Here is a 15043-nt window from a genome sequence, read left to right as displayed (position 1 = left end):
CATCAAGGAAGAACATACAAACCCACCATTTGGAAAACCCATGCTGCCAATTCTCTAATTCTGCTCAGAGTTTGAGGTTAAAGTTGACATGCTGTGATACATGTATCTTACAACTTTACAACCAGCTACTGTTCATATTCAGTCTACCTGTGGAGCACCAAAGTATATAAGACCATTCCTTTGATTGGAAGATAGAATAATTAAATTCAAAATAAAGTCTGGTTGATAACAACTAAACATGCATAAGGCAGTCAGATGGTGTGATTCAGGAATGTGAAGTATAAAACTATGCAGCATCAGTGTAGAGACAGTGCTGAGAGTGCCATTGACAGGACTAGCTGGTGAACCATCAGGAAAGATTACATTTGCTTACTTTATTACCTCCATATTTTAAATAAGATCTTCGGGAGATTAGGGATAAAAGACAGAGGATAATAGGATATCTGATAGAAGTTTTTAAGTGTTTTTGTATTTATGACTTTTTTGTGCTATTTGGAGTATCATCTTTATTAGGAAAAAAAGTTGCATTACTGCAATAGGCATATTAAATATAAGTATAGAAATACTCTTAATTTTAAGAGTAACAGTGGTAATTAAAGATAATTATTTACATTTTAGTAGCCTTTGAGTTTCTCTGGGTTTAACTAAGTTTACATAAAAGAATTACCTTAAAGAGTTAAAGAATACCAATGTGGGGATAGCATGCCAGATGGGTTAGTGGGAGGGTTTTCAAAGTATATAAGTGGTTTATATAAAAAAAATCTGAGAAAAAATAACTGTTCAATATGAACAGCTTAACTTTGTAAAATGCCACTGTTCATACAGAAATTTCTAAAATCTTTTATCCAGAAGAACCTAGTACCTTAAAAAAAAATACATCAGTATGGTTGCCAAGTAAGGTATTGGTTCTCTAATAGTAATGACCTTTTCACCAAAAAAGTGACATGGGTATCTTTCAGGCATGTTTTAAGGAAATTTTCATAATAATTACTATGTGACATTGGCCTTCAGAATTTTTATTGTAAAGAAATCTTTGAACTGTTTGGAAATTCCTTATAATTCAGTTCCTCAAAAGTATCCATTCATTTAATTACATTTAAATTCATTCCTTTTCAAAAGCTGCTTAAGAAACAAATTAGTGCTGAGAGCTATTTACACTTGTAAATGCAATTAAAATAGAAAAGTGAGTTGAGAAACTCACTGAGATCTCTAATAATAGCAATGGTTGTTTCTCCCATATTAATTTGAAATGATGAAGTGGAAAAAATATAGCTTCAAGAATTCAATTTAAAAAGTGACATGTATATTACTGTTGTAAATTGAACTTACATTATTTTTTTAGACTAAAAAGTAATTTGTTATATGAAGTAGTGTATTTTTAAAATTTTTTCTTTTGTTTTCTCTACTGCATGGGATATTTTAAAGTATATTTAGAAAACAAACATGTCCAAATTGAACTTTAAAATTAAGTTGTTTGAAAACGTTAGTATAATTGATATAGCTAAAGAAGTTAGAGGTGCAAATCTCAAAGAATGAATTACAGTGTACATTTTTAAACAGCCCTCTTTATATTTGCACTGTCTGTAAATTTCTATTTAAAAATATGTCAGCTTAAACATAGGTGTACCTTTACTTAAAGATGCTCTTAATTATTCTCTGAGCAGCCTGGTAGAACTGCACATTCTTCCTAGTACTGGCAAAACTTCATTGTAGTAGACCGTAAATGATAATTGGTAATAAGGTTTGTTTGGGATTTTTTAAAACATAGTTTTAATTTTTTTCTAATACAGTTGCTTTTTCTTGAGTACCTGCTATGTGCCAGACACAATAACACTGAGAATGCATATGTGGAAAATAGATATGGTCCCCTCTTAAACAGAACTTTCCTAGTAACAAGAGATAACTCTAATAAAGAGGCAGTTGTTAAATAAACTATCCAAGATGTATTGGTTAGAGAAGGATTCTTAGAGAAGGTGGGAACTAGACAGATGATGATGATGACTCCAATTTGCAGGGAATGGAGGAATTGAATGATTTAAGATGTTGTAATTGCTAGGTTTATGGGAGAAAAATCTATTAAGGTAGATAGAAAAACATCTTTTAAAATTTTCATATTGGACCTACAATTTAGTTAGTGTAAATTGTGCTGCTATGAACATTGATGTACTGCATCCCTGTAGCATGCTCCCTTGGGTATAGACCAAGGAGTGGGATAGCTGGGTCAAATGGTGGTTCCATTCCCAGTTTTCCAAGGAATCTCCATACTTCTTTCCATATTGGCTGCACCAGTTTGCAGTCCCACCACCAATGTATGAGTGTGCCTTTTTCCCCACATCCTCGCCAACACTTATTGTTGTTCGTATTCTTAATAGCTGCCATTCTGACTGGAGTGAAATAGAATCTTAGAGTAGTTTTGATTTGCGTTTCTCTAATTGCTAAAGATGTTAAACATTTTTTCATATATTTGTTGATTGTATATCATCTTTTGAGAAGTATCTGTTCAGTTCTTTGGCCCATTTATTGATTGGGTTTTTTTTTTTTTTTTGGTGTTTTTTTGAGTTCTTTATATATCCTAGAGATTAGTGCTCTATCTGATGTGCATGTGGTAAAAATTTGCTCCCATTCTGTAGGCTTTCTGTTCACCTCACTGATTGTTTCTTTTTCTGAGAAGCTTTTTAGTTTGAATCCATCCCACTTATTGATTCTTGATTTTAATTCTTGCACTATAGGAGTCTTATTAAGGATGTCAGGGCCCAATCTGACATGATGGAGATTTGGACCTACTTTTTCTTCTATTAGATGCAGGATCTCTGGTTTAATTCCTAGGTCCTTGGTCCAGTTTGAGTTGAGTTTTGTGTATGGTGAGAGACAGGGGCTTAATTTCATTTTGTTGCATATGGATTTCCAGTTTTCCAGCACCATTTGTTAAAGAGGCTATCTTTTCTCCAATGAGCATTTTTAGTGCCTTTGTCTAATATAAGATAACTATAATTATGTGGGTTAGTCTCTGTGTTCTCTATTCTGTATTCAGTAGATTAATGGATAAAGAAAATGTGGTATTTATACACAATGGAATATTATTCAGCATTAAAAGAATAAAATCATGGCATTTGCAGGTAAATGAGTGGAATTGGAGAATATAATGCCAAGTGAAGTAAGCCAATCTCAAAAAACCAAATGCTGAGTGCCGCAGTCTGGCTGGGCACAATCAGGAGCCACTTGTCAAAAGAAACTAACTTTATTTTTAGAACCACACACGCCAAACAAAACAGCCTCTCAGGAAAAACCCTCAGAGCCTCAACTGCCACCACCAGCTTTCCACAAGCCTCTCTCTCCCACACAAGCTTCTCCCCACCTCCCACAATCCTCCTGCTCTTGAGGCCGATTGGCTGGGTCACGTGGGCGGAGCCAAAAAAGTCCCCCAATGAGCAGCTCCGTGGTCTGAAAGGGCAGGGAAACAGCCCAATGAGCATCACCGCAGAGGAGCCAATCAGCTAGATGTTGCTGGGGCCGCTGTGAGCCAATCATCAGCCGGCAGCTGGAAGTTTGCTGGGGCCCCTTCGGCTGTGGCTCTCAACAGCTGAGTGTTTTCTCTGATATGAGGATACTGAGCCATAATGGGATTGGGGGGTTGGATCAGAGGAATGGAGGAACTTTAAATAGTGCAAAGGGAAAGGAGGAGAAGGGAGGGGGCATGGGTGTAGTAGGAAAGTTGGTGGAATGAGATGGACGTCATTACCCCAAGTACACGTATGAAGATACGAGTGGTGTGACTCTACTTTGTGTACAACCAGAGACATGAAAAATTGTCCTCTGTATGTGTGTGTACTATGAATTGAATTGCATTCATATATAAAAAATTAGAATAAATAAAATTTTAAAAATAGAAAAAAGTTTATTGATGCATTATAGTCATATATTGGGGATCATTTGGACATAATCATATATTTGTGGAATATAATTGCTCCATTTCTGTCCTCAATACTTGCCTTACTTCCCACACGCTATTCTTCTTCCTCTAGAGATATAATGTGTAATTCACTGTGGTACGTTCATATAGATACAGAGTACAAGTTGGTCAGTTTCATTTCACAAGTGCTCATTTTTTCCTATACCTCATGCCTCCTTTGGATCCCCTTCCTCTGCCTCACTGATCTCCCTTCTAATTTCTTTGGGCTCTGTCCTTCCTGCCCCCACTGTTTTCCCTTATTTTGTTCTAGCTTCCCCATAATAGAGAAAACATTCAACCCTTAACTTTCTGGATCTGGTTTATTTCATTTGGCATGATGTTCTCCTTTTCCATCCATTTACTAGCAAATGCTATAATTTCATTCTTCTTTATGGCTAATAAAAATCCATTGTGTATATATGCCACATTTTCATAATCCATTCATCTGTTCATAGACACCTGGACTGGTTCCATGACTTGGCTATTATGAATTGCACTGCTTTAAACATTGATGTGCCTGTATCACCGTAGTATGCTCATTTTAGTTCTTTTGGATAAATACCCACAAGTGGGATAGCTGGATCATATGGTGGTTCTATTCCTAATCTTTTGAGGAATCCTCATACAGCTTTATGGAATGTGGTTGTATTAATTTGTAGTCCTACCAGCAATGTATGAGTGTATCTTTTTCCCCACATCGTCACCAGCAAAGTAGTAAATAAAACTTGTGCTTACCGAATAAGTAGGAAAGTCTTATGAAATTATTTAACAATTTTTATGCACATTGGAAAAAACAAAGTTCGGATGTTTGAATGTACCTCATGAGAACAGCTGTTCATATGTGGCTATAATATTAATGTTCAGGAGGTATGCTCACATAGCTTAAGATAACTTTTGAAGGAACTGATAGATAATTTAGCATATGATTATGTATTTGTTATATGTTTGAAAATGTATTCTAAATTTTAAAAATCAAGTTAGAATAGTTTATTAGGAAATATAAAGTGGAATATAAATAATTTCATTATTTATGGTATATAATATAAATAACTTCATTATTTATGGTATATAATGAATTTTTGTGAATTGAATTGTACTGGTTACTGAATCTTGGCTGATTGAGCTTACAGCTATATAAATAATAATTGTGTATAATGCATTTCTTCTTGAAGATAAAATTATCTTGAAAGTTTTACTATAAAATGAAAATGTGAAAATATTAATATTATAATATTAATATGCTTTCATTTTTCTTTCTTTTTTTTTTAACTTGACAAACAGTTTATTAACTTTTTAAGACTTTTATTGTATATTTTCTGGTTCTGGTTATCTCTCCAATAAAAACAGAACTAGTAATTTAAGAACATGATTTACCTTTTGTTTGGGGGAGGAGGGGCTTGAGCATTTCTGATATTGAGCCTTATAAAAGAAACTTTTGCAGGTGTGCACTTCAGGAAGATTTGTAAGGAAAGCATTGATGAAAAGGCCAGGAGTCAATGAGAATAAAGTTCTGGCCATGCACAGTGGCACACACCTGTAATTCCAGCAGCTTAGGAGGCTGAGGCAGTAGGATCACTAGTTCAAAACCAGCCTCAGCAACTTAAAGAGGCCCTAAGCAACTCAGCAAGACCCTATCTCTAAATAAAATACAGAAAAGTGCTAGGGATGTGGCTCAGTGGTTAAGTACCCCTGAGTTCAATCTCCAGTACCCTACACCCAAAAGAAGAATAAACTTCTGGGTTCAGTAATGTTTTTTGTAATGACTCTTGGTGGACTAGGATTAAAATTGAATCATTAAGTTCTTAGGAAGACATTGTTTTTTTAATAAGAATATTACTGAATATATAGTTAAATTGAAACACAAGTTATTAGGCCACATTTTATATTATTAATGCCAATATTCTGTAGCATTTTTCCTCTAATTTATAAGCTATAAGGGACTGTTTTACTAAGATTTGTATTTAAAGTAGCTTATAAACATAAACGTTTCTTTCTTTTTTTCCTATAGGAGTACCAAAATCTAATCTTTTGCACACCAAGTCATTAAGGGGCCATAAAGACTGCTTTGAAAAATACCATTTAATTGCAAACCAGGATTGTTCTCGATCTAAACTTACCAAAAGTACTTATGAAGGAGTTAAAACTATTTTGAGTAAGAAGATAAACTGGATTGTACAGTATGCACAGAATAAAGACCTGGAATCAGATTCCGAATGTTCTAAAAATCCCCAACATCATCTGTTTAATTTTAGGCATAAAACAGATAAAAAATTACTCCCACAGTTTGACTCTCAAGTACCAAAATATTCTGCAAAATGGATAGATGGAAGTACAGGTGCCATCTCAAATTGTACACAAACAATTTTGGAGCAGAGGGAAAATACAGACTTTGGCCTTGCTGTGTTACAAGATTCAGGTGCCACCTTATGCCATGACAGCGTGTTATGGCCTCACAGTCACAACCAGGCACAAAAAAAAGAAGAGACTCTCTCAAGTCCAGACGCTAATGGCCAGACCCAGAGTCTACATTACAGCAGAGAGGAATGTAAGTGAAATGGGAAGAAAGGTAAACAGAAGTTTGGGGTGGATGTATTGTTTGGTTGTTTTGGAGGGGTTTTGTTTGGGTTTTTGCAGTTTTATAAATGAGGGATGTGTCAAGAATTTTGATTTAGAACCACAGATTGGTTAAGCATAGTATTTAATAAAAGATTCACCTTAGCAAAAATGATTTGTATTTAAAGCAGCTTATAAAACACTATGCTTTAGAATAGTCATGTGTATGTCTCACATGTTGATGTTTGGGAGTTCTCTATCATTTGTTTTGCTATTTTAATGATTAAATTGAATGGAATCAGCAAACTCAATTGGCAAGTTCAGGGTTCATATAGTTCAGAAGTATAGCCTCAACTATTGGCTAATACACATTGTCACATTGCTAATCAATACCAGACTGACTGGGGGTGGCATTTAAAAGCAAAAATATGACATTTTTACTAAAGGCTAAAAAATAATGTATGCATTTATTTAAAAATTAGAAAAAGTAACTATTTATATGAATAAAAATCACAGAAACTAAGGTAATATTAATTGACTTTGAATCAGATACTTAGAGTCAGAAGGGACTTGATGGGTAAAGACTAGCACTTTTTAAAACCTAAAATAGAATTGGAGATACCACAATTCAACAGACCTACTATTAAATATTTTTTGTGAAACTTTTGCTTCTGCTGGAGGGGTTGTTACTGCTACAGATGTCAAATGTGGTTTTTGCTGGTAGGTGTATTTGAAAAGTTCTCCATATTATAAGAGCTAATGAATGAATCCTGGGGTACTCTTTAATGTTACGTTGGCAGATAACTGCAATTTTTTAAAATAGGATACCGTATTAGGCAACTAATTAGGCAACTAATATTATTATATTAGGCAAATTATATTGTAGTGGTAACAATGAATGTATTTTCATGTTTCAGTGAATTTGATGACTCTTGATGAGGTAGAGCAACTGAATGCAAAGCTCCGGCAACAAATCCAGGGTAAAGAATCATTCTTAAATGTTTTTTCACATGAAAATTTTGAATCAGAAATCCTCTGTGACAAGACACCATTGGCTTTAGCAGCATTTATATTTGGAAAATAGAAATTTAAATTTTTTAGTTTACAGAGCAAAGAGAATAAGAAAACAACTTCTTTATGAACTGCAGGGGAAATAGGTCCTTTTCTTTTCTAATTAAAAATGGAGACTAGAGTTAACCTGTTACTAACATTTTACTGATTATGAACTACTGTGCCAGGGATTGTGGATGTGCTCCCTGATAGTTCTTTAAGGCAGATAATATTAGCCCTGATTTTTGTTTTGTTTTGGATACCAGGGATTGAACCCAGGGTGCTTAACCACTCAGCCACATCCCCTTCCCTTTTTTGGAGATAGGATCTCACCAAGTTGCTTAGGGCCCTCCTATGTTGTTTAAGCTGGCTTTGAACTAGCAATTCTTCTGTCTCAGTCTCCCAAGCCCCTGAGATTACAGAAATGTGCCACAGTGCCTGGCTTGTTTTATTTTAATTATGAACAATTTTTAAAACATATAAATGTAGTGACACCAGCATAGTGAAATTTTACCCATCTTTACCAGCTTCAGCTATTATCAATGCATAGCTAATTTTTCTTCATTTCTACTGTATCCATTCCTCTTGCCCCACTTCCTCTCCAGCGTGGATTATTTTAAAAATAAGTCCCAGAAAACATATTGTTTGTCCATAAACACTCCAGGATTTTCCCTAAAAGATGACTTTTATTAAAGAAGAAAAACCCTACAATCTTATTATCTCATACCTTTTAAAAATGCTAATAATTCCTTACCATCATCAAATATGATGTTAACACCAAGAGTTAATAAAGCTCTAATTACCCAATTATCTCCCTCTTTTTTTCTTTATAATTTGTTCCCATTTAGGTGAGGATATTGCACTTTGGAGACTTTCAGCCATTTTTTACAAAGTTATGCCATTCAATCAGTAACAGATCAAGGATTCTAAACCATTTTTAACTCCAAAGCTAATAGTCTTAACTATAGACTGAGAGTGATTATGATGATGATGATAGTAATAGCAATTTGTATTCATCAAGTACTTATTCTGTGTATTTTACAAATATGATCTCATTTCATCCTGGCAGTAACCCTGTTTAGTGTTTACTTTCTTTTTTTTTTTAATGAGGAATTGAACCGAGGGCACTTAACCATCCCCAGCCCATTTTATTTTTTATTTTGATACAGGGTCTCACTAAGTTGGTGAGGCTGGCTTTGAACTTGCAATGTTCCTGTCTCAGTCTCCTGAGCTGCTAGGGTTACAGGCATAAGCCACAGTGCCCCAGCACTATTATTTTCAATCTTAAACATAAAAGAAATTTGAAATAGAAAGCTGTAAATTACTTGCTTGAGGTACATAATAGTAGGACTAAGAATTTGAAAATTTAGATAATCTGATTCCAAAGCCTCTTAGAGAAGTTTCCAGACCTGGTTATTAATGGGCACTTTCTATGCACACATAAATTTTATTGCGTATTGGTGAAACCTATTTAGAGATCCTAATTGAGAAGTGGCTCAGCTATAATGGTAACCACCATTTCTGCTGTGTGGGTCTGTAGTTATTGCTTATGACTCTTTTAAGTTTCAAACTACAGAGACTTCCAAGGATGATCAGAACTAAATAATCTTTGAGAACCCAGCTCTTTCCTTGAAGTCAATTCAATTTCATTGCTTAAATTTTCCCAATGCATTCCTTTCAGAGTACTTATATATTTTGAAAATATAAGTCATAGGATTAGCTTTAGTTTTCTGTGTACTAAAAAGGCAATTTTTTAAAATCTCTACAGAAGTATTTGAAGAGTTAACACATCAAGTACAAGAAAAAGATTCTTTATCTTCAGAGCTCCATGTGCGTCATGTCGCCATTGAACAGCTCCTCAAGAACTATTCCAAGTTACCATGCCTACAAGTAGGACGAACAGGAATGAAGACACACCTACCCATAAACAACTGAACTAATTATTTTTTATCAGTCTGCCAAGAATGCAACTTGAAGTTTTAAAGAAGGTTACGGTCCATTTTTTTATGGTCATTAAATTTGCAAAGCTTAAGGCACAGTATTTAACATCTTTGTCTAATAAAGCAGATCATTATAACCTAGTCTTCTAGGATAATCATTTGGCTTCATTTTGGGAATCTTTCTCATAATCACTAAATGCCTCTCCCTAACTTTTATCACGTGTATGTTTAAATATACTGTTACAGTGTGATTTTATTGTCAAAACAATAGATTAACAAACTCCATATATTAGCCTGAATTACTAAAGATAATTTTAAAAGGGAAATGGAATTCATAATAAGCACCTCTTATTTACTATGAGCAATATTTTAATATAAAAATTTTTATATATAAAAATGCTATTTTCATTCTCTTTGTAAATGTGTATTTGAATGGCTTTGTGTATTTACACTTATATGTGTGAATATGCTCACCTATATTTCAGATCACTTCATTTTATTCTCTTAAATATGATGTTTTTACAGTTGTTATCTTTCCTTCCAAAGATAAATGTATTTTGGAGTAGAAATCTATCTAATTGAGTTGTTTTAACTTCTAATAACTTATGAAAATAAGAATAACTTTTTAAAATAAATATCCAAGTATATAAAATACATTATTATTTTCTAACAAAAGTAGTTCTGAGATGGCTTAGGAAGAAAATACTAATCTAATTTTGCCTCCATAGAAGTGAAAACCTTTTCTACTTTATTATTACTTTCATTCTAATGACTTCATTGTGTTAAAATTTAGATAAGAGTAAGTCAAGCCTCACTTCCAAGTCAAAAGTAATATCTTCAATTTGAAAGTGTGCTGTTTTGGAAAAAACTTATTTCCCACTTCACATAATTTCAAGAATTCTTAAATTGTCCGAATTCTGTTATCAGTGTCATTGAAATTAGTGTTCCAAGAAAGCTTTGTAAGGTGTTTTTCTAAATTTTAGAATCTAAGATAACATTGCTTGACATTAGAAAAATAAAGCTTCTAATTCAATAATCCCATGTTTAGAAGGTTATGCTTATAAGCTGCCTATGATGTTTCCAAAGAGTTGTTAACTAATAGATGTTAAGTTAAAACTATCAAGCAGCTAGATAGTTTTAATAATGTATTACAGCAAATACTATCATCAATGCAAAATACCAGTGGATTCTAAATTCTATTTTCAGCTGGTGCTTAGAATGTATTTATGAGGTAGATCCTTTGGTTGAAAGAATCTACAGAGAAGTCTGTCTATTCACTCAGCAGCCTCATACATAAAGATATGAATGACTTCTGCTTAAATTTGGCAGCTTATCCTAGGTTGGGTCAGATTTTAGTCTTAAACACAAACAGTATTTAAGTACACAAAGATATTCTTCAGTCTCATTGAAGGGAACTTTCTATAATGCTAAGATGTATGAAACTGGACTGAGGATAATAATTGCTAATCTCATTGATTTTATTTTTCTTTAAAATATGACATAACTGTCAAGCTTTTTATAGGGAGCTCTTGAAATATTCTTTCAGTTTCTCTCAATTCTTTGAGTCATCCAGAATGAATTTAAAATCCAGGGAGTAGGAATGTGGATGCATTGCCTTAGTTTTAATAAGCTTTAAATTGAATATGTGCAATATGAAAATATCCAAATGTATACGTTGACTAAAGACTTGTGCTGATTATGCCAGTTAGTATTTTAGTGCTTAGTTATTATGGTTACATTTTTAAATTTGACTTTACTCTTTTTTGGCATAATTCATTAAGAATGTTACCAGCCTGAGTAGTTGCACATATATGGGCTTCTGTTTAGATAACTTTGGGACAGTCATGAAAGTTTGGGATGTGTTGCATTTCATATCAGTAGTAGCATATTTCCAGAATATGAGCCATATGGTACAGTCCTAAATACAGTAGTGTTATCCAAAGGAAATGTTTGCTTATCCCTTAGAGTTTTTTGGCAAATACATAGCTTTTACTAATGAGTTCAGAATGTTTGGGTAGGATTGTGCATGTACTAAGGTTTAATTGAGGACTTCTATTTATTCCATTTAGATAGTTCAGCTTAAGCTTGTTTTCAAGGGAAGGGTGCTCCTAAACTGTCTATGGTGCTGGTATTCACACTAGTACTTACTCAGATGAACTTCTAGGAAAAAAATTTTGAAATATTTTGCATAGCAGTCTATCCAAATATTTGGTAAACTTATATATTCTCATCCTTTGTTGATTGAATATGCAAGTATTGTATGCTAAAATAAGGTTCAGGAACAGAGTTGAATTATAACTTGAGAGAACATGAAATCACAAATTCCATATTTGGCTGCTTTGTACAGTTGTTAGTACATTTTGAGAAAGTTTAGAAAAATATCTCACGTATGGCTTCAGTTTCAAAAATGGCAAAAAAAAAAAAAAACACTGCTAGTGAGACATTACTGACATTTTCAGAGCTTTTTTTTTTTTGTATTAGTTTCATAATTAGACAAATTGAGTTTTAGAAAACTGGAAGTCAAATGTGGTAAGGCCTTGGATTTGATACCCAGCATCACAAAAAGATGAGTAACTAAATAAAGTGTTTAAATTGTTGTAATATTTACTTTTGAGATTCATCATCTTATCCATTGATCCTGGTATTAATATCTAAGTCCTTAAAAAGACATGCACTTGAGATACCAATAACATGATTCAGGCAGCCAAATGATGTTCTATTCCATTATGTAGTTTCTTTCCCATATGCTGATATCAGAGCAAAGAGATGTTCTTAGTTTTTCAAAGTACGTGTTCATTTTACCATAAAGTGCCCATTTTTATATGCATTTAAGAGTTATTTTTAAATAGAAAGTTCATGTTGGAAAATTATTAAAAAATATAATCGAAATATATTTTATTGTCATCTTGTTAGATTTCTTGGTTTTGTTTTACAGTATTTCTGCCATTGAAAATGGTTTAAAGTGTTTTGGGTTTTTTTAAATAATTGTTTACCTTGGTGTTTACACTGTTGAGACTTATCAGTTTTTGCTAGTTTTTTTAAATAAGTTTTTTAGATCTATTTTTGTGTTAAAGTTTACCTATTTTGATTTTATTGTTTCATTTTAGAGGAAGTCTGCTTTCATTGTTAACATTGTAAAATGTCATAAAAAATGTATGAGCTCTAAAGTTAAGTAGAAATTTTAAACTATTTGTATAGTCTATTAGGTTCAGTTTAATAACTGTAAAGTTAGATGTACATGAAAACTTTTAAATGGAATATTGTGTAAAATCCTTGTAGTGTTATATTTTATGACTTTTGCCAGTTCATTTATAGACATATTATTATTGCTTATGCTAAAATAAGATATTTGAGTATTTTAAGTACATATTGAGTTTAATATTCTATAAGATTTTCAGATACCATCTGTTCAGATGTGACTGTAAAGCAAACATAACTGATTTGATTTCAGTATATGATTGCATTTTTCACTTCAGATTTGTGGAAATGATTATTTGAGGAAATCTGTGGTAAAACTTAGTAAGAGATAAAGCTCTCAACAAGTTATGTTTGTGAAGTTAAGTGGTAATGGGATAAAGGAGCATTTATTTACCAGAGTAATAAGATAATGGGATTTGGCACAAAGGAGGAGGGCTACAATTCTGTGTTTGGGGTATTGAGGTTCCATCTTGCATCTCCATATTTGCCTTTCACATTTGTCATTGTTATGGTGTAGGCTAACCTATTAAGCAACTTCAGGCTATGGTTATATGATTACTTTGCTGTGAATCATATTATTGCAAGTTGGTACCATTAATTTTTTTAACACCTAGTTTATAACATAACTTTCTCTGCTGTTTTTAGTTTAGTTCATATTAGAAGTGCATCTCACTGATTTTGAATTTTAAACTTACCAAAGTGCAACAACAAAAAATCATGGAGATGAATATTACCCTTTCCCAAAAAAAAGTGTTAATTAAACTTCCCCCAAGTGCACTAAAGAGTGGTTTAGATTCGTTCAAACTTGTCTAATTTTTTTTCCCTATCCTACTACTTTCAAAAGAGGCAATTTAGAAAGTATTTGGTAGTAATTGCTGTTGAATGCCATTTCTACTTTTATAATGTGTCTGTATGTATAAATCTTGCTTTAAATCTGAGTAACATATACTATGATCATTGAGCTAATCTTGCTTGATGTTACAAATATATTTTACAAAATTGTGCTGAGACATTTGAAAAAAGAAAATGAAACTGCTATGGTTAAAACTAGGTTTGTTTCAAAAAAGTTTATTTAGACATTATTTGTTATATTTTCTTTGAAAATTGCAATAATTTATATATTTGTATTCTGCTTTGGAACTGTATATATGCTTGTCTACTATTTTTAATTTTACAATAAAATAAATATTTTGTTATCTGCTACCTTCAGCGCATGTATTTAAGAGTGCCTATTTTTTTAAAAGTTGACTTGTAATGAGAGTTATGTTTCATGTTTAGGGAGTCTAACTTAGAATTGTCTTGCTGGAGACATAGTTCAACATTAGAGTGCTTATCTGGCATGTGCAAGGCCATGGGCTCCATCCCCAACTCCTGTGCCCAAAAAATAAGGCTTATGAGACTCTTACATTATATTTTTTCTTTCTACATTGTCTTTGATACTTGATAGTCCCTGTGTCCCAAGATTTCAGAAGCAGGAAATAAAGATTCAAAGGATTCCTGTGACTTACTGGATATATGTGTAATTTTTTAAATTGGAGTGCAGGGCTAGGGGAGAAGTTCAGTGGAGAGTATTTGCCTAATAATGTGTTAGGCAAGTACAAACTGCAAAATAAATAAATTAGTGTGTGATGTTTTAAGGACATTGTTTTGAGTTTTAACAAATGTATATAGGTATTCAGTTATTACTACCTTTGCTCCCCTTTCTAATTGTTTCACTCCATCTCCGCCTATAGTTCTGATCTCTATCACCATAATTTTCCTGTGCCTGCCTTAGAATTTTAAGTGTACTTTGCCTCTGACTTTGAATGAATTTCAAAAGCATACAGATGAGTGAAAAAAGTCAGAGGCAAAAGAGTACATACTGTATAAGTACACTTAAAATTCATTCATGTTAGCTCAGTGTAGTGCATGTTAGATCAATAGTGCATTCCCATTTTTTGCTGACTGGTGTTCCTTTGTATGAATGTATTGAAATCAGTCTGTTTATCCTCTCTCCACTCTGAAGTTCATGGATGTGTTTGGGTTGTTTCCACTTTGAACTACTAAGAATAAAACTGTTAGGAATTTTTTTTAACTGGATTTTTAAAGAATATTAAAAATAGGAAAATAAAATATTTGAGATCTTGATCTATTTTTAATATTCTTTGTGTGGTATTAGCATTATGAATCTGGATATAACAAATTGCCCTTTTAATAATACTTCAAGTTATTTTTATATGATGTGTTTGTGGTAACAATTTAAAACTAGGTAAATCTTCAAAAGATCAGAGGCAGATTATGAATAAATATTTGAGAATTGAAACATTTAATAGAAAAAAAAATTGTAATTATTAACAGAGATTAATTATACAAA

The 15043-nt window shown here is 32.7% G+C and overlaps 1 protein-coding gene across 3 annotated transcripts in view; it reads left to right on the top strand.

Annotated features, from left to right (window-relative positions):
- CUNH21orf91 (chromosome unknown C21orf91 homolog) overlaps window positions 1–13899 on the top strand; it is a 29247-nt gene extending 15348 nt beyond the window's left edge. For 2 of the 3 annotated variants that reach the window (XM_048803525.1, XM_015478656.2), the window contains exons 3-5: window positions 5958–6494; window positions 7420–7482; window positions 9321–13899. In XM_048803525.1, the coding sequence (XP_048659482.1) occupies window positions 5958–6494; window positions 7420–7482; window positions 9321–9487 (767 nt within the window). In that variant the 3' untranslated portion in view covers window positions 9488–13899. The remainder of the gene's footprint in view (window positions 1–5957; window positions 6495–7419; window positions 7483–9320) is intronic. The other variant, XM_048803526.1, reaches the window with a different exon arrangement.
- The last annotated feature ends 1144 nt before the right edge of the window (window positions 13900–15043 follow it).

The sequence above is a fragment of the Marmota marmota genome, unplaced genomic scaffold, assembly GCF_001458135.2.
Source record: "Marmota marmota marmota unplaced genomic scaffold, marMar, whole genome shotgun sequence".
Classification (NCBI taxonomy): domain Eukaryota; kingdom Metazoa; phylum Chordata; class Mammalia; order Rodentia; family Sciuridae; genus Marmota; species Marmota marmota.
This window is presented reverse-complemented; position numbering and strand designations above follow the sequence as displayed.